The sequence below is a fragment of the Macadamia integrifolia genome, chromosome 7 (genome assembly GCF_013358625.1).
Source record: "Macadamia integrifolia cultivar HAES 741 chromosome 7, SCU_Mint_v3, whole genome shotgun sequence".
NCBI lineage: Eukaryota > Viridiplantae > Streptophyta > Magnoliopsida > Proteales > Proteaceae > Macadamia > Macadamia integrifolia.
The window spans coordinates 21,030,723-21,056,377 of record NC_056563.1 but is presented as its reverse complement, the minus strand read 5'-3'; the positions used below and the strand labels follow the sequence as shown (position 1 = coordinate 21,056,377).

Genomic DNA, 25,655 nt, shown 5'->3' with positions numbered 1-25,655 from the left:
CATTCCCCAAAAAAAAAAAAAAAATCATCTACAGAACCAAGAAATAATAGTTTCTATTGTGTTTGCATTAGCACACATATAGTGGAATGATTTTGTGAAATTGGGCTTGTTTTCTACTATACAAACCACATCTGATTCATGGCTAAACTTCTGTGGGTTGCAAAAGAAGAAGAAGAAGAAGAAGAAGAAGAAGAAGAAGAAGAAGAAGAAGAAGAAGAAGAAGAAGAGATGGTTGAATCCGAAAGGAAGGACTTGGGAGAGAGATACGAAGAGGGAGAGGGTATTTTCCTACCCAATTCTCTGTGTCTCTCGCATTCAGCTGAATCCCTACACCTTCATTGTTCCTCTCCCTTAGATCTATAGACCACCACGTGTCATCCATCTAGCCCGTGCCACCAATTTGGCAGCACACCCCCCGAGCTGTAGAGGAGCCAAATCCCAATGTCTATGGTAGGGAGAACCCACCAATTATGGGAGGTGGGTTATGGTTTGTCAATTGAGGTCTGAAAGCAAAAGTGTTAGGGGAGAGAGAGAGAGAGAGAGAGAGAGAGAGAGAGAGAGAGAGAGAGAGAGAGAGAGAGAGAGAGGAGTTTCTGACGTAGCCTTCATAGGTAGTTCAAAGATACGTTTCTTTTCATCAGTTAAATAAGGGATAGGGTTCTCTAAACAAGTGGTATATAGAACCCATTCACTAATTAAGGAACCGGTTCTGATTGGTCAATGGAGAGAGAGAGAGAGAGAGAGAGAGAGAGATTTTCCTTCATAATTCTAAATTTTTTTCATACTAATTTTTTAGCAAACTCAAATCCGACCGAGAAATGTAGAGATATCTTTCCTCTTTTTTTTTCCTCCTTGATACCGAATTACGTGCCATTGAACTAGAACCTCATTCCCAGTTTAAATCTTGATTTTTTCAAAGATACATTTCTCTTGATAAATCTTGATTTTTTTTTTAGGCAGACGGATATATATGCTAGCGGGTTACATTGGAATTAGGAATGCTAACGGGATATTAGCCGTAGGATTTGTTCAAACTAAATATGACCGTTGGATGGAGGTAACAAATCTAAACTCTCACCCCACTGCTGCTACACTTTTTCTCTCCCCGTTGCCCCTGCAAATTCCTCTCCTCATCTTCTCTTTCATGCCGGCTCTCAAATGGGCCTTCTGCTGAGGCTCTCTACCTTCCAATACATTCTGATTCGACTCTTCGGGTCGAACTAGAGCTAGAGAAGATGAACAAAGAAGTGATGATTTAGTTTGAAAGGGGGCAAACTTTCTGCGGTTCCTGATTGATGAGATGATGCCACTGATTGTTTCTCTAGTTTTGTTTAAATATGATGATAGAGTTTTACAACAGAACGGAAGCCTAGGTAGTGGAGGGAGAGGATAGTGAACCTCATAAGGAGAAATTCTGATGGAACAATATACGAAATGAACTCCTTCGTTCTTCGCCATAACCGATTAGATTTGAGGTCTCACTGAACAGATTGGAAGGAGGAGAATTCACTACCTTGACCTTTTGAACATGCTCTAGGCCTCCAGGGTTTTGACGTTTGATGCTTCCTTCACTCCTCAATCCTCAGTCCACAATCCTCTGCTAAACCCTAGTTAACCGCCATCTTCGAAGGCGTGTCTCTGACTTGCTGCAGTAATGTGGTTTTAATATTTTTTTCCGAAGGGAGTGAGGGAGTGGGAGCCAGAGCCAAAGCCAAAGCCGGTGCCAAAGTCAGAGCCAGAGACGTAGATGGAGATAGATGTGGAGAAGTAGAAGAAATGAGATTGTAGAGTGCCAATGGTGAGCAGGTTATGTTAGACAATGAATATTAATAAATGAGATTGCTTATGTTTCATCCAACGGTCAACAAGTGCAAGCATTCCCGATTCTACAGTAACCCGCTAACATTCTTATCCTTTTCCCTTTTCTTTTATATCTTATTTTAATTTGACTTGAATTAAAAACCATTCATCAGCGCCAAAAAAAAAAAAAAAAATCTTAAATCCATATATCTATACACGAAGTTTCAATCCACTTCACATTTATAAGGGATTGTGGAGAGTCTCGAGACCCCACTCCCTCGTTATGAACAGAGCCACGGAGCTGTTGCACTTGCAAGCATCGTCTCTGTCGAACACTTTTTTTTTTAAATTTAAACAAATGCATTGAGCTTGGAGGACCCACACTGGAATTTGGATGGTGGGACCTACATGTCCCTTAAAGAGGGGAAGTGAGGACCACAACATGATCTGGCAACCTTTATTTATGGTTGATTGACTGCCCCACGTGTCTCACCTCTATTGGCTTTGGACCCTTGTGTTGCTCCTCTGTCGGCCTTGGCCCCTCCTTATCAGGCCATCCTGGCCCGCTAAATAAGTAAACCAGAAGGAAAAAAAAAAAAGTGGAATTTTGAATTCAAAAGTCCACTTTTTTTTATTTTTTCCTAATCAAATTCAAACTTTAATCAGGCCTGCGGAACATGCAAGCACATCGTACCATCAATAATCATTTTTTATGCTTTTGTGAGTTTTTTAATATTGGGGATGCTTTTGTTTTGTTATGGTGCATTCGGAACATTACATGTAATATGTATATGACATCCAAAATTTCTTTTTGTGCTTACCTAAAAAAAATATTCATTTTTTAAAGATAAATTGAATTAGAAAAAAAAAACCACATTTCTTGATCATTAGAGAAACATATTTAAAATGATTATTAAACAATAAAAAATAAAATGAAAATTTACCGTGCCACCCTCTAGAGAATGCCACAATTATAAGAACACTCCCTCTGTTTCACCAAATTATACTCAGATCCCCTACCGTCAGTCACAGTTAAGTCAAGATATAAATTGACCGTTATACCCTTTTCACTAAAACAATCACTACTAACTCAAGAGGTAAAATGACCATTATACCCAGGTCGAATGGGACAAAAATGACGACCCGTACTTCTCCAGCTGCCAGAGTTGCCAGGCTGTGAACGGCGTTTGTGGTTTCAATTCTTCCAACCCTCGCAAACCAAGACTATCAAACATCTAACATACATAGCAATTTGAGAAATTTACAAGTAAATTTTTTCAAGTTGCTCTTAATACAGGCAAATCCTTCCCTGCCAACATTACATGGATATAATCCTATCATTGATTGATTTACAAGCTTATGTAAACTAATAATGCTTGAGAGTCAGAGGAAGGTTGATATATGTAAGTAACAAAATTACAACCAGTGGCCATTCAATCCGTCCCTAATGAAAATGTAGAAGCCTTTATGAAATGATCTGCCGAAAAATTTCAGTTTCTTGCCAAATCATTTGTAATTCTAAGTTCATCCCATGATCGGAGCCACTTTCTTAAAGAAATCAAGGGATAACTCCATTGCCTTGGTGATATAACCAAGGAAATTATAGATAGAAAGCATATATAAAATCAATCCCAAAAGACGGCAGGTTTGAGTGATTGATGAAACGACGTTTGAAACGATTTGAGAAACCCAGACCTCTGCAATCTAAGTAATTGATTGACCAGAGATATCCAGTTTCTTGTCAAATCATTTGTAATTCTAAGTTCATCCCATGATACAACCAGAGTTGCCAGGCCATGAACGGCGTTTGCAATTTCAATTCTTCCTCTGATTTCACTCCCAGACACAGTTTCCTAGCTTCATGGATTCATCATGAAATCCATAATCTGATCGTTCTTTTCTCCACACTTGTCATGGTTATCTACCTTTTGGTTTTGGTGCTGGTAGTGACGTTGGTCTTCGGTTTAGAGAGCTGGAAGTGCAGAAATCCGAAGAAGACCCTACGACTCTGTTCCTACACCACCACAGATCGACGAATCTCCGCCCACCTGTATTCACATACGGAGAGCTCGAAGCCTTGACAAACCGATTCGACCCAAGAAACAAAATAGGTGACGGTGGTTTCGGATTGATTTACATCGGTCACCTCTCTAATGAGCAGATCGTCGCCGTGAAGAAGATATACATTCACTCATCAGAGATTATCCCTTTCCAGTTGTTATTTATATGAAAATATTATTTACGCACCGCGGCAATAATTAGGGTAGCAAGGCTGAGAATACCTCAGCCTCTCAAGGCTATGCATCCCTCTTCAATGGCTATCCCAACCGTGCACTCAAGCTAATTGGTAAAATCCAATGAAAACTGAGGAATCAATCAAACTCTGTTCACAATCCTTGTTCGTAGTTTTTTTCTTTTCCTTCTCTTTCTCTAGGCAGCAACATCAGTGAATACAACTGACGCACTCAAGCTAATTGGATTGACGGACAAAGCAATAACTCCCACATCCGGCACAAGGCGAACCATATAGTGATCGGCTTTGCCTAAATAACTACGTTGTCGTCCATCGCCGATGCAGCTGTCACTGCTCTGAAGGATCGCCAATGGTCCAAATCTTTGGGAAAAAGGTAAATTAGGTCTTATAATGGGTGAAAGAAATAGGGACTTCTAACAAGGGTATTTAAGGTACTTCATATTTATTTCATATTTAATAAGGGTAATTTGGTTTTTAAAATAAAATACAATTGCTGACATCAGCATATAATGTGTATTCCTTAACTATGACTAACGGTAGGGGGTCTAAGTATAATTTGGTGAAACAGATGGGGTTGTCTTATAATTGTGGCATTCTCCAAGGGGTGGTGTGGTAAATTTTCCAAAATAAAAAAAGACCCAACATAATAATGACTCTATTCAAGCTGGAAAGCCCATGTTTTCTTTTTGACTCTTTGTGTTCTTTCAATACATTGGTGGTAGAACCATTTGAACTAGGGTTACTATATACCAAGGCAACTTCGTTTTTCCAGGCGATAATGTATTTGTTCTTCCACGAAAATCTTTCAAAAACAAATCTCAATTGGGTTTTCAATGTATTTGCAATTACTATGTATTTCATATGGAAGCATAGGATTGATAGAATCGCATAAAAAATTAATCCAAACCCAAATTATGTGTTACAAGTATAAATAAATGGATTGCAGAATTAGATATTTTCCCAGTTGTATGAATACTAATATTTTATTTGATACAGATGTTCTAGCAAGCTTGAACAAAAGATTTTCTATACATTTTTTGACAATATCCAATTTTAGTTTGTGCTGGTGCAACTAATCTTTTGAACTCAGCTTCAGGATGAGTATATGGAATCCTATCACAATGTCAGTTTAGGTTCATCAGCTCAAATACTACTACAACTACTCAACATGAAATTGTGAAAGTGGAAGGTATCCTACAGGATTGATGATAGGTGGTACTAAAGAATGGAATATACATGAAGTATGATTCACAAACGAGGCATTATTTCACCTTATTTTATATCCTACAAAGGAAGCTTGGCCTCTCTTACATTTTGCGACCTTCCATGTGATCTCCTCACTATCAAATACAATAACCTTTCACCACAAAAAAGTAGAAAGTCATTCAGCTTGTAAATTGATACTAATTGTAGGACTAATGAAAGAGTCAATGTAATGGAAATATAGTTAACAATTAATGCTAGTTTTCCTTAAGCTAGCAAAGGAAGCTCTCCGTCCACTGTTGCCATTGCTAGTTTTGCTAGCATTAACACTTGCAACCCACGATAGCCACTCTCTGCTCTTCTTTCTCGAGCTCGACGATTCACTATGGTGCATCCCCTTTCCAATTGCTTCTCTTTCTTTTATGTGATGAGGAAAGAGAAAGACTTAGTTGGGCAGTTCACAATGTTGTCTCCCCTTTCTATATTATACTCCTTATCCAAATAAGACATCGTATAGAATCTATCAAAAAGTAAGGATCCATGTAGTCGATCCCATTCATTTAGTTGAGATACTCTTGACTTGCTAGGTTGTGCCTCTTTCTTCTTACTCTCATAAATTCTTTTTCATTTCTTCTCATTTCCAACCCCTCATTTCTCATCGCCTCATTCCCTTTTTTGCTTAGACCTCAATTTTCAATTATATTTTTCTGTTTGGATTCATGTAGCTAAACCCATTAAGTTGGGATAAGGTTGAGTTTGTTGTTGTTTGCTGTTATTAAGGAAAGAGAAAGATCTAACTTGACAATTCCCAGTGCAAAACCCTCTCTCTCTCTCTCACTGATGTAACATTAGAACTTTGATAAAAAATATCATATGAAAGTTCTATAAAGCTGCACAATTGAAGCTTGGGATCTATGAAGCTTTGATCATCCAAACCCATTCATATGGGTTGAAAAACACAATCCTGATTGGTTTACAGATCGTGGAGTTCATGATAACATTCTTTAGCTTCGAGCTTGATATTTTCCACTTAGGGGCAACTTGCCCCATTACCTTGTGTTTGATTGCACAAAATTCATACTAATATGGCTTCTAATCTTACGTATCACTATCATTTACCTATTTTTACGAGGGTCATTTCAGCCCTTGTGTCCAGACACAAGGGCCAAACTCTTATCCGTATAAACTATTTTTCCATTATTAAAAAAGATTTGACTCTCTCTAACTAGGTTTGACTCGCTTGAATCACTAACTTTTGAAGAGAGCGAGAAGACCTCAAAATTCCAACTATGTGGTAGGTTAAAATTGGTCAATGACCAATTTCCATGAACCATGTAAATTTATTTATCTAGTTTGATAAGGAACCAAACCACATGGATCATGAATTATAATCATGAATTCAAGATTCAACCTGGTTCAATTGACCGGTCCAGTTTGAAAACCACAGATGGTACAGTTCTTAAACTGGTGGTTGCTTGTGAGCCTCTATGTATACTTTCTGGTGGAACTTCGGCTAATTATACACCAAATCAAACATGTGAACCGCAATGGATTGAAGAAAGGCAAACTGGCAAAGCTTAGCTTAACTAATTGTGATTGTGCATTCATTCACCCCTCCATGAGAACGTGAGCCACTAAACAGGCTGTTTGCACCAGAAAAACGAAACAAAGAATTTAGAAGAGAAAGTTACGGGAAGTAACTGTCATTTTCAAGGAAAGGAGGAGGGGGGAGGTCATATGTAAGGGAAAAAGGGATTAATAATAGTTAAGTCTGAGGGGCTTGGATCTTGGATCCCTCCGCATTTGTTACAAACTTGCAGGTGAGATTCACGAAATATATAAAATATCCAACAAAATCTTTTTCTCAAAATCAAAAACAGTTTTTTTTTCCTGGGTGGAATTATTAATAGATGCTAATTTTTTTTTTGGGTAATTAAACGTTGGATTAAACGATGACAGAGAGCTTTTTGGAAAGGAAAAGCAAGGAAAAGCTTGTCTCTGTGATTGAGCTGTGGAGATAAAAATATCCATTTTTTATGTTATAAACAGAAGAACAGAAGGGGAAGAGCAAAGCAGAGAAACTGAGAAACATAGGACTTGTGAAGGGGAGAATCTTGGCATTTACTTCTACTTTTTTTGGGTTTTTACAGGGAGTTCTCTTTTCTGGATTCCTTTGCTGGTTCATGTAGAAATGCAGGCACAGCTGGGTCTCTTACAGATGGGTTTCCGGTGTGGAAGATGGTGGTTTTGCTTGGTGGTCAAAGTCCTTTTTCTTGGGCTCTGATGATGGTTTTCCCAACAAGTGAGTGGGTTTCTTTGGTTTCTAATCGGATTTAGTGGGTTATAGTTTTTTTCTCAATTCTGTTCGTTGATTCTTTTCCTTTCCATGGAGAGGCATTGTATTAATACTTTCTCCTTTCCCCTCCTTGAATTTTGTTTTCCTTAATTTTGATCTTTATGTTCTTGTAATTGGTTTGGACAAGTTGCTTCCTTAATTTTGATCTTTATGTTCTTGTAATTGGTTTGGACTAGTTGCTTTTCGTTGGACCATTTAATTATGTGATGCGGATCTGCTTCATCCCTTAACTTTAAGAGAGCATTCTTCTTTCTAATTATTTTCTGTACGAGCTTCCTGGGCGTAATCTGCAAATTTGTTGCTAGTTCTTCTTCTTCTTCTTCTATTTTTATTCATTTTGATATTAGCTTATTGTAATGTTATGTGGGTAGTAACTCCTTGCTCTTCCTTTCTCCTGTTCTTGATAAAATGTGGGTAATACGGCGAAGTTCTTCCATTTTATTTTCCACTGATTTTCTTATATTTTTTTACAATTTAATTTGTAATAGACCCGTTTTCCTCTTTCTTCTTCTCCTTTTTTTCTTACAAAGTCTTGAAAATACAATAATTCTGTTGAGGACTCGTTTCTTTTGTTCCAGCTCTGTGTTGGTAGGAGTGCTGAACGCTGCTGTTTCTAAATTATTGTTTGTTCCTTAGAAATGCATCTCTAATATGTTCACTAAGTGTGGCAAAAAATTTCTGTTTTTCTAATGTTGGGCTTGAGTATATACTTTTCCACGTTTAGAAAAACTTTTACCATAAAGATTGTCATGTTTTTAAAATGAAATATCCAAATCATAAAATATGAATTTTCAAAGAATGAAAATAGTTACTTGTTGCAAAAGAATCCACAAGAGGAGGGGAAATCAAAGCTCTAAATCATAATGTTGATTTTCAAAGAATGAAAATCTGTTTCTAATCACAAACGAATCAATTAGGATGGGCTTTGTGTACCTCCATGGGACTGGAAGTCAGCTTACAAACCATTGTGGAAGAGTGACCCTCAACCACTAAATGAATTTAGGAGACATCAAGGGCCATAGAGCAAAGAGAAGTTCGAGCCTTGTGTAAACATAATCACCCAGGATAATGGGGTCCTAGTGGTGGAGAACTGTTCTCTTTGTTCTATCTAATGAATACCCTCCAATGATGGAGGAACATTGGTTTCTTGGAATTTGAGATTTGTCAAGTCTGTAACACTTCAACTTCTGATGTTTATACCAATATTTGTCGAATATGACGGAGATTGATGGATTGAGGAAATACCATTGTCCTCTGAATTTCATGTTTTCTCAAAAATTGGGAACTCATTTTTTAGTTCTAATTTATCATAAGTTTGTTTTTTCGGACTAAAATTAAGCCCTTGAAGTTTTGCAGTTTATTTTTTTGCCTTGCCTTTTTCTCTAGAATTTTCATTGCCATTGTTTGTGTACCAAAAGGATGGCTAATGCTTTTTTCTTTATCCAAATATGTGCAGGTTGGAATTGGGCATTGACCAATTCCTGGTTTCACCAATAAAAGATAAGTGAAATCAGGATCAAAAGGGTTGGAATTCCAACATGCCTCTTCGTCTGAGAGGCAAAGCAGCCACCCGTTTTTGCATGTTCTCAAAAGTGAAGCCGGAAAGCATTGGTCCAGGCAACACCCCTGTTTATCTTAATGTGTATGACTTGACACCCATGAATGGCTATTTCTATTGGGCAGGCATGGGGATCTTTCACTCTGGCGTGGAAGGTAGTTCTGGCCGACCTAATGTAGCTTAGATCTTCTGTTTTAGTTTTGGGGAAGTGATCATTACTTCTGTTTTTTATTGTTCTAATTTAATTTCAGTGTGCTCTAATCTTGGGAGTCTAACTTATTGTGTATTTATTTTATGGACATAAAATGACAATAAAGGAAACAGATATATGATTCTTACAGATAAACATATCACTTCTTTTATAGCCTCAGATGGATGCAAAATATAGTTATATAAAGAAAGGATACCAAAAGATCATTTTGATTCTTTATGTTCATATTCTTTATGCACATGAAGGATGACAACTTTCTGAACAAGCTTGAACAGTTTCTGCAAAATCTAGGAGATCCCATGATAGAGTCCTGATCACATGAGCTAGTGTACATGGAGAGGTCCCTTTGTGGTTTATTTTTCTTTATCCTTGTTCTCTTGCTAGTTTTGACCCTTTTGGGAGGTTGCTGCCTTGGTGGTGTTACATTTATTGTTTGCTGTAGTGAAGTTAGTTATTTGTCAAGGAAAAGATTTTTCATATTACTTGGAAGATGAAAGATCACAATCTGAAGCAATGCTGCTTCTACATTCTAAGACTCTGAAGCAAAAGAAAGAATAATGGGGCGGGAATAGTACAAAAAGGTGCCAATTTGAGGTTTTGGAAGATGCCAATAAGAATGCAAGGTTGTCTATTAGGTTTTGAAAGGTCCATCTACTGGCCCTGAAGATGAATTAATTGTTGAATTTTATCATAAATGGATATAATATGTAATGTATTCATCCAGTTTTTCAGCTGTTGTGGTGGATGTTAATTGGAATAGGTATAGTTTGGTATATGTGGGTTTTTTGGGGCTTTGGACCAATTTTGGGTCGAAAACTGAAATTTGTATGAGAAGTGCATCATTGCAGCTGTTTTTTCTTGTCACACCATAGATGGATGATATGTAGATATAATTAAAGATATGTATGAGGTCGCGGTGACTAATGTGAGAATCATGGGAGGACAAAATAGTAAATTTCTAGTTACAATTGGACTACATCAAGGATATGCTTTAACCTTTCTTATTTGTTTGTGCTTATCATGGATGATTTAACCAAGAACATTCAAAACAAGGTTCTGAGGTGTATGCTCTTTGCTGATGATATTGTGTTGGTAGACAAAACAAAACTTGGGATTCACACTAAGTTGGAGCTATGGAGATCAATCTTGGAATTAAGAGGTTTTAATCTAAGTAGAATGAAGATGGGGGTATATGATATGTAACTTTAGTTACACTACAATGGATAATGATATGGTGATGATTAAAGCTTAAAGGAAAATTCTATAAGATGGTTGTTAGACAAAGTATACGATGTGTAACTTTAGTCACACTATGGTAGATAATGATATGGTGATCAATGAGGGGAGAGCGCAAAGTGATCATTTTAAGTATCTGAGATCAATCATAAACAAAGTAGGTGATATAGAGGATGATGTTTCACAAAGGATTAAAGTGAGATGGATGTAGTGGAGAGGTGCATCCAGGGTGTTGTATGATTGATGTATTCCTTTAAAGTTTAAGGGAAATTTCTATAGGACAATCGTTAGACTGGCTATGATGTACAAGGTAGAATGTTGGGCAGTTAAGAATAGTCATATCGATAAACTATTTGTGGTAGAGATTAGGATGCTGAGATCGGTGTGTGGCAAAAACTTGGAATAATAAAGTAAGGAATGATCATATTATGGCTGATTTGGGAGTATCTCTGAGAACGCTGTCTGAGGTGGTATGGTTATGTTCAACGGAGGCCTAGGGATGCGCCAGTAAGGAGCGATTAAATTCAAATTGAAGGATCTGAAAGAGCTAGGGGCAGGTCTAAAATGACCATAGGAGTAGTGATGAAAGACATACATAGTTTAGTTCTTGTCCCATGGATGACCTCAAATAGACCCGATTGGAGGGCTAGAATCCATGTAATGGACGGACCTCGTTTAGGTGTATTTTTACCAATTTTTACGTCTTTTTTTTTTTTTTTTTGCTGCCTTTGATTGGATCTATGTACCGACCCCATTTAGTTGGGATAACGCTGAGTTGTTGTTGTTGTAGATGGCCGATAGGTTCTTTCTCTCTCTCTCTCTCTCTCTCTGTATTTGTCCTTTTTGGTTTCTTTTCTTTCTTTGATGAGTGAGGTAGCTTCTGGTAAAGTATGAAAGTAATGAAATCTATTTTGGATTGACATCATCCTCAATTATATATGAATCATTAGCAAAGGAACGTACAATGCTTTATGATACATGGAATAGCAATCATCAATATTAGTTCCCTCCATTATTGATTCAGTGCTTTATGTTAAACCCTAGCCTTCTATAATGATGGGAAAGTGAAAAAACAGCAAGTTATGTGTTTTGCAGGATACTTGCTTGACGCTAGTGGGCGAGCCTGTGGCACAACGGTTAAGTTGCACTATTGCAACATGTTGGTCACAAGTTCAAAACCTGGAAACAGCCTCTTCTGCGAAGCAAGGGGTAAGGCTGCATACAACTACAACTTACCCCTCCCAGACCTTGCAGTAGTGGGAGCCTCGTGCACTGGGTTGATCTTTTTTTTAGAAAAAGTAGTTTGGTTGGATTCTATGTTACATAGATTTGGCACCTCCATGCTTAATTATATGTCCACACTTGTGGACATGGATTTTGCCATGGGTGTGACACTGATTCGGATGAGATTTGCCACGTCTTATTTATTTTTCTCTCCTTTTCTTTGAAAAAGAAAAAGTTCAGATAACAGAGATAGGGTTCGCCAGAGGAGGGGGAAGAATAAGAAGAAAGAGGAGGAAGGAGTAGGGTATACCTGGTTTCATAGCTTCTACATTGAGTTCGCCCCCAAGGGCCACCTTAATTCATAGCCTATATTCTGGAATATTCTTCTTGGTACACTGGAATTAATGGAATATGTAACATTTTGGTGTTTATCATATTTACATATAATTTAAATCCTCTAATATTAATGATAGAATTGTTTTTAGAATAAATTAAATATTATTCATAGTATAATTAAAATATTAGGAAAAATTTTGTATCACTTGAGTCACTGAATCTTACCAAGTTTGACACCTTTATCTGTGTCTGATTCCAAAACCCACCCCTGCATCCTGGTAGCATAGGTTGCAGTTCTTCCATGAGCTCCTATATACATTGAAGGGAACTAGTAAGTTCCATAATGGTCTTCTGCTTGGCTGAATTTCTTGGTTGGCCAGCCATGAATTAGAGATGCAATGTCATTGGGTGTAGTCATGTAGCCCTGCTTGACTTAAAACTGCTGTAGTGTATTGGGGATTAATAAAATATGCTTACCAGCATGCTCTAGCGGTAAAGCTTGTGGGTGGTAGTACCTCTAATCTGAGATTGAATCCCACTGTCATCTCCTTCCACATTCCCCCCGCCCCCCAATAAAAATAAAATAAATAAATAAAAAAGGGTAAGATTTGGCCAAATTTGAATCAAGGAGCCTGATTTGAGTCATGCAGCTTAAAGAAAGTTGTCCTTATTGTTGCTGAGTTGATTCATTTTAACCTTTTTTCTCACCCTGTTTGATGGAAATCAGTTCATGGTGCCTAGTTCTAGTCTGGCGTGGTCTAGTTTGAGTCTTTACCTATTTTGGGTCACTTTAAGCTGCTTTCATTCACTTCTAATTATTAGGCGTTTGGGTAAGCTAATGTTAGCCAATTTTCACTTTTCTAACTTGAAGTTTCTTGGCATTTTTGGAATTCTAGTTGAGTAAGTTTACGATAACCAAGTTTGTGAGTTTACTTCCTATATAAGAAGTCTAATTATGTGAGAATAGTAGAATTAGAAGGGAATATTCAGGCCTCCATCTATATATGTAGTTGCTTACTTTCACAATTTAATGGATTTGATGAAAATTCCAGTCAAATTGAGAATTCCCTCAACTTTAGAAGTGTGATTGCTTCAACCTTATTGCATAAAACTGGTAGCCATACACATAGGGTGCACCTTCTACAACTATTAATGAGCAAAAAGTTCCTTTACATGGGCCAGGCCTTCATCCATGGCCCACCTAATTTTGGAATGTGGCAAAGTAATGGGATTTCCTACTATTGGATGGCTAGGGTATGGTCTAGATTGGCCACTTGCCAATGTCAATGCCAAGGAAAATCTTATCTCCCCTTCCCCCAATTTGTTTTCAACGAATTTTCAAAAGTAGCATACTTTTCAGAAGATTAGCTTTATCATGGTTTTTCGCATGCATTCATTTCAAAAGAAAGGGAAGAGAGGGAAGGCTTCTTTGTATCTATCCCTTAGGTACGCCTTTCAAGTTCAGATCCTTTATCATTCAATTTTGCCAAGCAGCCCAGTTTTTTGACACAGGCTTAACTGACATGCAAGTGGGGGATCCTGGGCCTTACCTGCACACAAAATTTGGGCCCTAACCGATCTTCCATGTGACAGATATTAGGGCCACCTAGGAAGCCTCCCTAGGTGAACCATGCAGGAAACCAAGCCCTTGTTCATATAATACATCATTTGGAAAATTCAACTCAACAAGGCCTTGTCGGGTTGGCTACAAGAATCTTCTTCTGTTGTTCGGCCTTATCCAGTGTGTATCTTCTGTTAGATCTTAAGTCTCATACTCTCATGTCCTTCTGGCTACCTTGACACATGTCCTTACGGCCTTCTCCTTGTTTTCCCATATTCTTTCATTGCATCACCCCTTACTGATGTTTAGTGGTCTGTTGGATATGATGGGAGTCATGGGACCATTTCAATTGGTTCTCCCTCTTCTTGGCACCTATTGGTGCTACCTTTCTGATATATCTATTGATCCATCTCAACATCCTCAGCTGTTCTTGTTCTGCGTATGTAGTCTCTCTCTTGATTGCGAGTGTTTTTATCTCGAAGCATGGCCGGTCTATTGCTGTATTAAAAATTCTCTCTTATATGTTAACATTATTCTCCTATCACAATGCATCCTAGAAGCGCCTCTGTGCTTCATCCATCCCACTCGACCTCTTCAATATCTTATAGGAGGAAAGAAAGAAAGAATGGAAAGAGTAAAGATTAAATATGCATGTGTGCACCTATTTGGCTATATGAAGGGATGATATACATCCAAATCAATTGGGGGTCCCCTGGACATGTGATTCACTGGTTTGGAAATTGGAATACCCTGCACATGTTAACCTCTACCTCTAATGTGTTTGATGTTTCCATCTATGGACAACAGTGTGGTCAATTTTTCCCCAAACAAAAAGGTAATAAATGAGGTCTCTTCATGCCATATTTGTGGTTTCTTTCGGTTGCTACCTCAGCTGCCATGTGTGAGGTTTCTGGTTCTTCCTTAAAGATGGGTAGCAAGAATACCAGTGTCCATGTGTATCTTGTTGTTTTGTAGTTTCTGAAATTTTAGTCATCATTAATGATTCTTTGCGGGTTAACTTTTCTTGTACTCACTCATAATTTAATTTGTTTAATTATTTTTCATTTGACTAGCTTGTTATAATGCTTTCTACGTAGAATGCTATTTGGTGTCTCTGGCTGAAATTAAGAGAAGTTAATGTTTTGTCATCTTAATGTCGCAGCAATATGTGGGTTTTGAAATAGAGAGATGCAGTTGTGTATTGAGTGGAAGATTAGGAAATTATTAAATGTAGCCTCTACTTTTCAATATTCATAATCTGTTGCACCATAAAACTTTAGCAGGATGAATGATAGACTTGCTAATGACCATTCTTGTTTACAGTTCATGGTGTTGAATATGCCTTTGGGGCTCATGACTACCCAACAAGTGGCGTCTTTGAGGTTGACCCTCGGCAGTGCCCTGGCTTCAAGTTTAGGAAGTCAATATTCATGGGTATGACATGCTTGGATCCCATTCAGATTAGGGAGTTCATGGAACACCACTCTGCAAATTACAATGGTAATATGTATCACTTGATTGCTAAGAACTGCAACCATTTTTGCAAAGATATCTGCTACAAGTTGACGGGGTACAAAATTCCCAAATGGGTAAATCGACTTGCAAGAATAGGTATTTATTGATGTATTTTGAAAGACTGACCATAAGCTGATTGTAGTTGCATTGTTCGACTTTGCAATAGATTTCTGATTCTCTAATAACTTTGGTTTACACTGTGGTGTCAGTTTACACCAATGGTCATCCAACCTGTGATGCATTTCCATAGCTACTTTTTGGAACTGTCTTACTTCTGATATGCAATATTCTTAGGCAATGTGCAAGTTTTTCATAGGATAGAATATCCATTGTGGGAAACTTTTGCATTGCGTGTAGGGAGAACCATTAAGGGTAATCAACAACTCCATTTCTCTTCCAGGCTCTCTCCATTTGAGCTGAAATTGGTGCATAACAACGTTTGTGTCTAAAATTGTATATGAATGATCCCATGTGTATTTTAGGGACTCTCAGCTACACTGTTTCTGGTCCTGATCAAAGCTCAGGTCAAATTATCAAACCTTGATTTTTCTTTTTTTTTTTCTGATGGGGAGGGGGTGCTAAGGAGCAGTTGCAGGGGTTTAGTAAGAAATTGGTTGTAGTCATGAGTTAGTAAGAAAAAGGGTGAGCCCACGTGAAAAAATCTTCCAATTGGGCCACTTAGAGGGCCTCTTCTTACTTCTATAGAGCCCTCATGAGGAGCTGATGTTATCATTCCTGCTGTTGGATTGATAGGGGGATCCATTGCATTGACTGCATTTCAGAATTTCATGGCTCAATTATATGGTCAGCTTGCAATTACTCTCCCCCACATATTTTCATCTGTTAAAACCATTTTTTAGTTTTTCAAACTTAGTTTCAACACTTGTTTGGAGCTCCCCTCTCCCCCAAACCTTCTGCCTATGGTGAAATGCATCTGGCTTGAAACTTGTGCATGAGTAGAGGTTGACATGGCTGATTTTTTTTGTTGCTATGCTTTAAAGTAGAAGCTCTATTTAGGTCCATTTTTTCTGTTTGGCTAGACATGCAGCCCCCTTTCTTAGTGAATTGGACTTCTTGATGAGTTCCACTACAGATTTTAGGAAATTAACCCTTAGGACAGAATCACAGTGACCCAGATTTAGAGAACAGTAGGGTAAAATTGAGAAGCTCAATAACTAAAGAACCAGCTAACTGATGAGGCTGAAAAACTGGTCAAAGGCTGGATGAAATCTGCTGAACTAGTGGCTAAAATAACATTAAGAACCAACGGTTAGATGATGAGTATTAAAAGTTTAAAGAAAACAGAAACTTGAGGAAAACAGAATATAGTCAAACTCTTAAGACATGAATAATCTCCAGTTTCCAGGTCTGATGAACCTGCACTTTTGGACAAATGTAGCCCCAATAGAGAAGAACAACATATAAAAAAGGGGGGGGGGTTGATCCAAGGTCTGTACTAGTTGGAATCCTTGATGGAAGTCTGACTCTGAGATCACTAATGGACAAAACTACTGATGCAAGGACTGAAACTGAGAAATAGAACTAGAAGAACATGGAGTGAATAAATGGAACCAGAGGTGGAAGAATCAAACCCACATAGAATTTCAGATTAGAAAATTAGAAACTGTAGTAATAGTAACAACTAATAGAATATTCTAGCAACTTGTCTTCACACCAGGGCCCCCATATTACTTCTAGAACAACCAAAACCATGGATCACTGTAGAGCCTGATCCTTCAATCATGGGCTCACTGTTGGGCCTGGTAGGATTCACCATCATGCTTCATTAGAATGTCATTTTGTCTGTCCTTAGTACATGTATGGAACCTCCGTAGTAAACCATGAGGCCCGCCATTTACCACTCCCAACCCAAGCCTCTCCCTCCAACACCCCCACCCACAAAAGAAAAAAAAAGGAGGGGGGGGGGGGGAACCTGAGCCAGATGTGCTGGTGGCTTCTCATACCAGCAGAGATAGGAAAACTGCGGGTTTAGAAGCTCTCGTAAACTAAATACGATCTTCATAGTTTCTATACAGCTGATCCATTACTCTCCAGGGAAATAAATAAATTAGACAGATGCTTGTGGAACTTCTAGATTTTTTTTTCTTGGGTGGGGAGGGGGAGAGTAGTTTGTTGCAAGCAGACTGAACAATAAGTTTTCCCAATGCCCCAGGAACTGGGAAAGAGGTAAGATTCCTCAACTAACCTTGTAATTTGGTAAGGGTAGAATTCGTCCAGTAGCATAAGGTTAGTGTAGAATTAATTTGGAAGAGGGGAAATAGCTTTGGGGACCCAATTCAGCTCCCTACAGCTGAAGCCCTAATTTCGGGACCCTAATTGGGACCCAATTGGCTGTACATACCTGTTATATTATTGGTAAACCTGTCTTTACTGTTTTGTCATAATTCACATTGCCCTATGATTGCCTACCAATAAATTCAAATTGCATTTATGATTATTGGAGTGTTTCTATAGGGTCACGCTGCAACTGCATACTGCCTGAGGCCCTTAAGGTATCTGATGTGCATCATGACTGCGATTATGAAGGATATGCCAGTGAGAAGAAAAGACTGAAAAATGCCTTCAGTTGCTTGTCTTCAATCTCAATGCGGCAGAGGCAGTTACTGTCATCTCCATCGGCCTTCAAAGGGTGCCTACCATCATGGGAATTAAGAAGGTCCAACAACAACTCATTGAGAGAGAGGTGAAGAAGCACATTCTCTTGCATTCCACAGCCAAAAAATAGATTTTGACCATTTTCCTGTAAGAATTTGTAGGAGTGTTACCAGGGCTTCTTTTTTTTTTTTTCTGTCATTAAGTGTGCCCAAGCTCCTCTAGTTTTTTGGGGAATGCTTGAAAAGGATGTTGCTTTGTATGTCAATGCTAGAAATTGGTCTTCTTATTGTTACTGTCCTATCCTAAATTTCTAGAGTGGATTTGCCATTGCAGCACAGTGTTATGTTTAGGTTTCTCGATGAGTTAATCATATTCCGTCATCAGTTATTAGCAGAATGTTCTTTTTTGGGCAACCTTTTCCATGAAAATTTTCCTATTTTTCAATGCCTTCCCCCCCCCCCCCCATTTTACTTAAAAACAAACAGTAGAAAATCTTATTTTATAGGAAAATTTTCCTTTTTCTGTCTTTTTTGCATGCATGAATAAGTTTACAATCATTATCACAAGTAAAATTGTTTTAATTCTACAAAACTTCTCTTTAGGTGATTACATGTAGAATGTATCATTACTAAATATGATTAAAAAAAATATAAATAGTTTTAACGTATGTAACTTCCCTTCCCTTTAAAATACCTTGCGATCAGACAGTCTAGAGTTCTTTTAAATGGAAAAAGTTTTCCTCCACAGTAGACGACGGAAAAATGCACTCATATTGAGTCATAAATGCTGCCCTTTTATTTTACGAAACTGATTATATCCTTCCACTGTTCGTTCCTGATACCCTTTAGGCTTTCATACATCATTCGAACAGCTCGGTCAAGGAATTGACAGCCTCCTTTGTATATCTGTATACAATAACATTAGAGATAAATAGGGAGCAGTTTCCAAGGGCACCACATCCATCATAGAAACTATGTATGGACATAATGCTTAATTGTGTCATATGGCATGCCCTGTGGACAAGCAGAATTCAAGTCACCTGCCCACTTTTCAAGTTCAGCCCAAAAGAAGTTAGTTAAGTGGCAAAATAAAGCCATGCACCATAAGGCATGATGTTAAGGTGGGCAATCTATGGTCTTGCTTAACCTATTTGACTCAAGTTATGAGGTTTTAGAAAAAGTTTTCCTATACTATGGGTGAAGGAAAAGTACAGTAATCAATGGTCATAAATGTCTTGCTCCTATAGTACAAGGTCGACAATATTTATTTACATTTCCCCAATACCGACTGCATATTTTTTTTTTCTTTTATTGTAGGTATATATTGTATACTATTTTAAAGAGTCTAGATCCTCTATGGCCACTGTATCAATGCAATAAGCATTCGATGTTTGGGAGCATCCAGGCACACATCCCAAGGGACTCCCAGTCATAGGATGCTCACTGCATAGGTGTAGTGACTGCAGAGGATGTGGAGGTGGAGGCTATTTAAAACCCTCTTGATCAAGGGATACATGGGTGAAGGAAAACTGCCACCCTTACTTTTTGATACTAGATAATTTTGAGAAAATATTTTCTGCAGAGGAGTGTGGCCCTTGTGCCCGGAGGGCGAAATGATTGGCCCGCCCCCATAAAAGGAAAAATTACTCTTCCGTGGATATTTTCTTATGCACTCCCATCCTGTTGGCCGTTGCACAAGTCCAAGAACCTCCCCCATCCCCCCCCCCCTCCGGCGTTAGTAACACTCCCCCCATTTTCTTAAGAGATTGATAGTAGAAGTTAAAAAGATATAATATTAACATATTTAATCTAAGCACTGTCATAATACCACCCAAAATACAAAAAGGAAGAAACTAAACAGTGGTACGCCTGAAGAATAGAGTCATCTGTTTATATATTTAGACAGAAAATCTATTTTTACATAGAACCCTACAAAAAAAAACAGCACTTAGGTTGTCCTATCAATATAAAAAATTATTCTTCAGCCAGTGAAAAAGAGAATCTTTTGCATCGTTATGTAATGTACCATCACTTGGTACATTTCTGGTACTTATGCAACTAAGTGCATTCTTTTAACTGCCCAGATGATCTGTCCTATTGAGTTCTTTCCTTCCATCCATGAAGTGTCTGATTCCCATCCTCCCCCACCCCCCCAGAACTCCTCTTCTTGTGGTGAACCTTCTAATCAAAAGGTGGCAAAAAGCATTTAATTTTTTAAGGGTACTCTGTGAAGTGTAAATACAGTACTAGGTTCTCATTCTTCATTATCCAGTGTTTTTAACTGAATTAGTACCCTTGGTTAAAAGTAGTAAACAAAGGGATATCCTTTCTTCTAAGGGGATACCCTTTCTGCTTAAACCTCTCAAGATCATGATTGTTTTTGTGGAAAAATGTAATGAATGGAGGCTGATCCAAGACCAGCTACTTATCTCCCAATCAAAAGGTGGCAAAAAACATTTAATTTTAAGGGTACTGTGCAGTGTAAATAACCCTATATATATAGTTTCTCACTCTTCATTATCCAGTGTTTTTAACTGAAGCACCCTTCCTTAAAAGTAACAAATTGAGGGATATCCTTTCTTCTAATGGAGATCCTTTCTGCTTTAAACCTCTCAAGATTATGATTGGATTTGTGGTAGAATGCAATGAATGGTGGCTCATTCAAAACCAGCCCTTATCTCTTCTTTCTTTATAAAGCAAAATACGTATGGAAAGATGAAGGTGGCGGGTGAGCCAGAGGGTGCATGATGTTCTATATATGTATATAGAAACAATTAAAGGTGAGGACTGATCAGTAAGAAGAAACAAGGCATGCTACCGGCCAAATGAGTACAGAAAGAGTTTGGTATCAGAAGTCTCAGTGGCTTAGTTTTTCCTTCCATGCATGCGTATACATCCAGAGACATCCACTTCAGTACAAATCATTCAATCTTGGATTCTTTTACTCTTATATATATACTGTTTTTTGAGATAAGGCTGCTTCTTACCACAGTGAAGCCTTCCTAAGCAAAAGCTGGCTGAGTGGTCCTCTTAGTTCTTACAGGATCAAAAGTTCTTGTTTCTGTCAGGTCCCCATGATTGTGCTAGACTCACTGTGCTTTTTCATGTCAGGCAGCAATTATCTTCATGTTAGGCAGCAAATATCTTGGACATATATTATCTTCAATATTGTGGGTTAGTGTGTTCAATTTGGTACTAATCATGTTTAATCTGGACCGGTTCGATATTAATTGAGCCCTCTGTGGCTGGGTCACTGTTGGTTTACCTAAAAACATGATTTTTCCCCTAAAAAGGATGAGAATTAATGTATATAAAAGAAGGGAGAGTGTTCCCTACGTGTAGTTTCTGGTAAATGAGGGAACCTCCTTTCGAATCTGACTATAAGGATGGAGACATTTATGACATTTCACCACCTCACATGAATAAAGATATTTGAGGGCATGCAATTTCACTTTTAGGCTGGCGAGGCATGCAAATCCCTAAAGGAAATCACAAGGGCCTTGCATTTGTTGCCCCCCATTAATTTCTTTACTCTCTTTAACATCTTCTCTCGAATGAAATTTTCTGCAACCCAAGTTGTAGGAATATTCTTGTTTCTAAGCCCACGGCCAAAGAAATGAAATCTCAAAAAATATTTTTTGAAAAATACTAAAACTTAAGAGGGTATTTGTGAACCCATGAAGAAATAAATTATTCCATTTCTTTGACTACGAACCCCATTAGCAAGAAAGTTCTTAGAACTCCGATAGAAACAAAAAAATTTCCAACCCTCCTTCTAAAATTAAAAAATAAACAAATATATTAAATTGCTTGATGGGTTGTGGGTTGGTCTGGTTGGTTGTGAGATTTTTCAATTTAATATACAAGAGAGAAGCTAGATAGAAATTAAGAGTGGAAGATGACATTTATATTAGTAGTAACAATTACATCATACCAGAAATAGAGAACTAACTAACTAACTAGATGATGATGATGATGATTTACACTACAAAGTCAGATATTTACATATGATTATAAGAAGAAGAAAAAAAATAATATAATCACTACACATCATACAAATTATTCGCCCACTCCATCCCATGAACGTAACTGTTTTCAGGTGCATAAAATAAATTCTCAAATTCATCCACTCCAAACCCACAAAAAAGCTGAGTATCAGCATCCCTGGAGAAAGAAGAAGTACTAGGGCTTCCACTGGATACTCCGTCGGACCGCTCCGAGAGCCTCCGGATTTCCTTCTCAGCCTCCGACAACCGATCCTTAAGCTTTAAAACCTGCAATCCCAATTTCTTATTAGATAAAATAGCAAGATTTTATCCAAATCATCTAATTTAATTTGAATCCCACATTTGTTTGCTTAGCAATTTTATAGAATAAGGAATCTTATTGGTGGGACCACCAATGAGGGATGTCCACGTGCATGTGCATGACATTGTGGTAGTGTTATATGATAATTAAACTAAGACATCTTTTCAAATTAGATAATACACAATGGGAGGACTTGAGTATATCCATTATAATGTCTCAAACCTTGCCACCTTAAGCAACTTTTTAATCTATGGATTGGTTGTCACTAATCACCTTTGCTTCCTAGCTTAGTAATGGCCTAATGGGTCTCCTTTCTATAGCAGTTCTTTTGCTTTAGTTTCCTTAATTAATATATGCTCCCAAAATCGCAACCACAACCCTTCTCGTATGGATCCCAACCTTCTCTATCCTCCCAAGTCCCAACTTACATGGGCTTGAGTTACTATCAAAGAAGTGCACCACTGTGTAGAATTTTTTGAGATTAGTGTGACATAATAAGAAATTAATAAATGGTTTAGTGCACCAGCTGATGATGGGCTCCACTCACAACAATAAACCTTGATCATCACAAACTGGGTCTTTGAAATTAAAGCAGTCTGTACCCTATAACAACCAGCCACGTGTGTCAATGAACCTATCCACATTAGAGATCAACTAACAGGACCAAAACCCCACGCAAGTATTTTTTTTTTTTTTTTTTATATTTCTAACATGAGAATATGAAATGCAATTTGGGGGCCATATACCGTCCACGCGTCCTATGGCTAGGGGAACGGACTTTTTTTTTTTTTTTGGTAGAAGGAAAACGGATTCCAACAATGAGAAATGTAGAGAGCGAGAGAGAGAGAGAGAGAGAGAGGAAAACCTCAGCTTCAAGGCAACATTTCTCAACGATGGCAGATTCATGAGCAGACTTGAGTTTGGAGAATTCCTCTTCAATTTGCTTGTTCTTCCATCTAGCCCTGCGGTTTTGGAACCAAACAGCAACTTGTCTTGGGTCTAACCCAAGTTCTGAAGCCAAACGGTCCTTCCTTCCAGACTCCAACTTGTGTTCATTCCCAAAGTTCATTTCCAAAAGATTGACTTGCTCAGCACTTAACTTCCTCTTCCTTAGACCCATTCCCATGGCATCTCCTCCTTTGTTCTTCTTCCTCCTCCTACGTGGTTTAGTTTCTCCTAAACATAAAAACAAAGTAAAGATTAAGGATTATGGTTATGATTTATGATATAAACTAAGTAATTAACCAAGTAACCAACCTGAAGCAGGAGCAGCCACTGGATTGTAAAGGAAACCTGTTGGGTAGAGTGAAGGAGAGATGAGAAGCATTTGATCATCTCCTCCTGGATGAGTTGGATTTTTGCTTGTCATTCTCTTCAAAGCTCTTATCTCTGTGTTTCAGAATTTCAAATCTCTTAAGCTTCTTCTCTATCCTTCCAGTAGACTTTCTTTTCTTCTCTCCGGATGATTTTTTACTGTTTCTACTTAACCCTTTTTCTTATGGGAAAGACCGAGAGAGATAGAAAGAGAGAGAGAGAGAGAGGGAAAAAGGAGTAAGGTTAGAAGGAGTGGCTGTCGAGGGAATGAGGAAATTAGGAGGGTTATTTATAAGGTCTGATTTCCAAAATCACCCTTGGTCTTTGTATAATTACCGTGGGTGTAGTAGCCTTTCTATGTGTGGACCTTTTAGAAAGGAAAGCCGCCTTGAGCTTGAAGGGGGCCCGCAGCTCACCTCTACGAGAAAGGACTCACAAAATAAGATTAGGATGATGTGGTAATTTGTTTGAAAAAATATTTTTTGCTACTCGAAGTGTAAGAACAAGAGGTTCAAAAATTGATGAATTACATTGGGAATCGATCGATTTGTGTTGGAATCAGTTGGGACTGATCCCAATTTCTACCATTTTAAATCAAAAAATTCACATCAAGATATTTTTGGATCAATGGATTTTCGTATCAAATGGTCGATTCTAGGGTTCTTGGGATGATTCTAATCGTTTCTAATCTTATCTGAATAAGAATTATCACGGACTCGTTCAATCATTGATTCTTGTTTTTAAAATCCTATTAATACCCAAAGAAATGGAATAATTATATTTTCTTTTGGGTTCACAATTATCTTCTTAGATTTTAATAATTTTTAAAATACCTTTCGAGATTGTATTTCTTGGGCTACAAGTTCAAATAGCAACAAAATTTTATCTTTCACCATTAATACATGCATTAATTATAAGATTTTCTAAAAACTAAATTTTCATTCATTTTTTTTAGGTGATGAAAAATAGTTCTATTTAGATAGTAGGCATGAATTACCTGTCACACACTCAAGATCATTAAAAATGATGCTTATGTGTAAAGTAGAGGAACTATTTGGTGAAGGGTAGTTTGGGGATAAGAAAGGAAATGGATAGGATGACGTGGGTGTTGAGGTAATCAAACGAATATAAGGAAATGATGGGAGATAAAAGAGAGTGGAAATAGATATAAAAATTAAGAAGAAAGGAGGGTTAGGGTTGGGGTTGGAAGGGAGAAGGGGGGACCTTCATTGACTCTTAACACTAAATTGGGTTGGGTGAGTGAGTAAAGCAAGGCGTGGGCAAGAACCACGGAATTTTATAAACCCTAATTAAGTAGGGTTAGGATCCCAAAGAAAAACCTTAAAAAATTAAACCTAATTAAACAAACCCTTAAACCATCTTGGAATTCTCAAACAATGACGTAATAGTGCCTATGGATTTGGGATTCCTTCTGTGGGTCTTAATCCAACAAAGCCGTTGCCATTTTCCACTGTCGTGTTGATTTGGTCTCTCTTTTTTTTTCTAACGTAAAATTTGATTTGGGTTTTCTTTAATTAAGATCCTTCCCTATATGTATTTCTCATGTTCATATTCTGGTCCTTCTTAGCTTAAGATTTGCTATGAACCCTACTTGCCTAGCCCTTGATTGTGTGTTTGTGTGGCTCGAGATTTGGATATTAGAGGATCTGTTTCCTGGTCAAGAGTATATTTGAGTACTATATATCAAGTAGCCACCACCCCAAGAGGTTAGTGTTTGGTTACATAGATTTCCTTGAGAGTGCCTAATATGACTACTTGGCTGACCTTTTTGTGTACATGCATAGTAAAATTGATATGTTTTTATTAAGGCTGTGTTTGATAGTGATCCAAAAAACATTTCTAACATTTCTAAGTTTTACGAGAAAAAAAAAAAAAACACTAGAAACACAAAATGATGAAACGACAAAACCTTGTTCCATCATTTCGATTTCTTTTTAAATACAAAAAAATATGAACAATTAGGGTAATCGTTTCTGAAATAGGTTCACCAAACATCATTTTTTTTAACGTCATTTTGACATAGATTCTAAAAACCTATTTTTGACATAAAATGTCATTTCTAGAACTGAATGACTACTAACTTAACGTAGCCTAAGGGTGCAAGTTTGGCTTAGTCAGCTTGAGCCATTGTGAGCCTAAATAA

At 37.7% G+C, this 25,655-nt stretch overlaps 2 protein-coding genes across 3 annotated transcripts; one reads left to right on the top strand and one right to left on the bottom strand.

Annotated features, from left to right (window-relative positions):
* Positions 1-6,904: 6,904 nt before the first annotated feature.
* LOC122084505 (deSI-like protein At4g17486) lies at positions 6,905-18,266 on the top strand. 2 transcript variants are annotated; one of them, XM_042652797.1, is made up of 5 exons: positions 6,905-7,077; positions 7,408-7,559; positions 9,070-9,326; positions 15,063-15,350; positions 17,730-18,266. In XM_042652797.1, exons 3-5 carry the CDS (start codon positions 9,152-9,154, stop codon positions 17,960-17,962), a joined length of 696 nt encoding a protein of 231 aa, XP_042508731.1. In that variant the 5' UTR covers positions 6,905-7,077; positions 7,408-7,559; positions 9,070-9,151; the 3' UTR covers positions 17,963-18,266. The 2 variants fall into 2 exon arrangements, with proteins under 2 accessions (XP_042508731.1, XP_042508730.1); XM_042652796.1 differs by lacking the exon at positions 6,905-7,077 and having other exon boundaries at positions 7,217-7,559.
* A 3,482-nt stretch (positions 18,267-21,748) lies between these two features.
* LOC122084661 (homeobox-leucine zipper protein ATHB-40-like) lies at positions 21,749-23,734 on the bottom strand. The gene is made up of 3 exons (XM_042653084.1): positions 23,435-23,734; positions 23,043-23,353; positions 21,749-22,143 (listed from the first exon to the last, which is right to left on the bottom strand). Exons 1-3 carry the CDS (start codon positions 23,544-23,546, stop codon positions 21,913-21,915), a joined length of 654 nt encoding a protein of 217 aa, XP_042509018.1. The 5' UTR covers positions 23,547-23,734; the 3' UTR covers positions 21,749-21,912.
* Between the last annotated feature and the right edge of the window lie 1,921 nt (positions 23,735-25,655).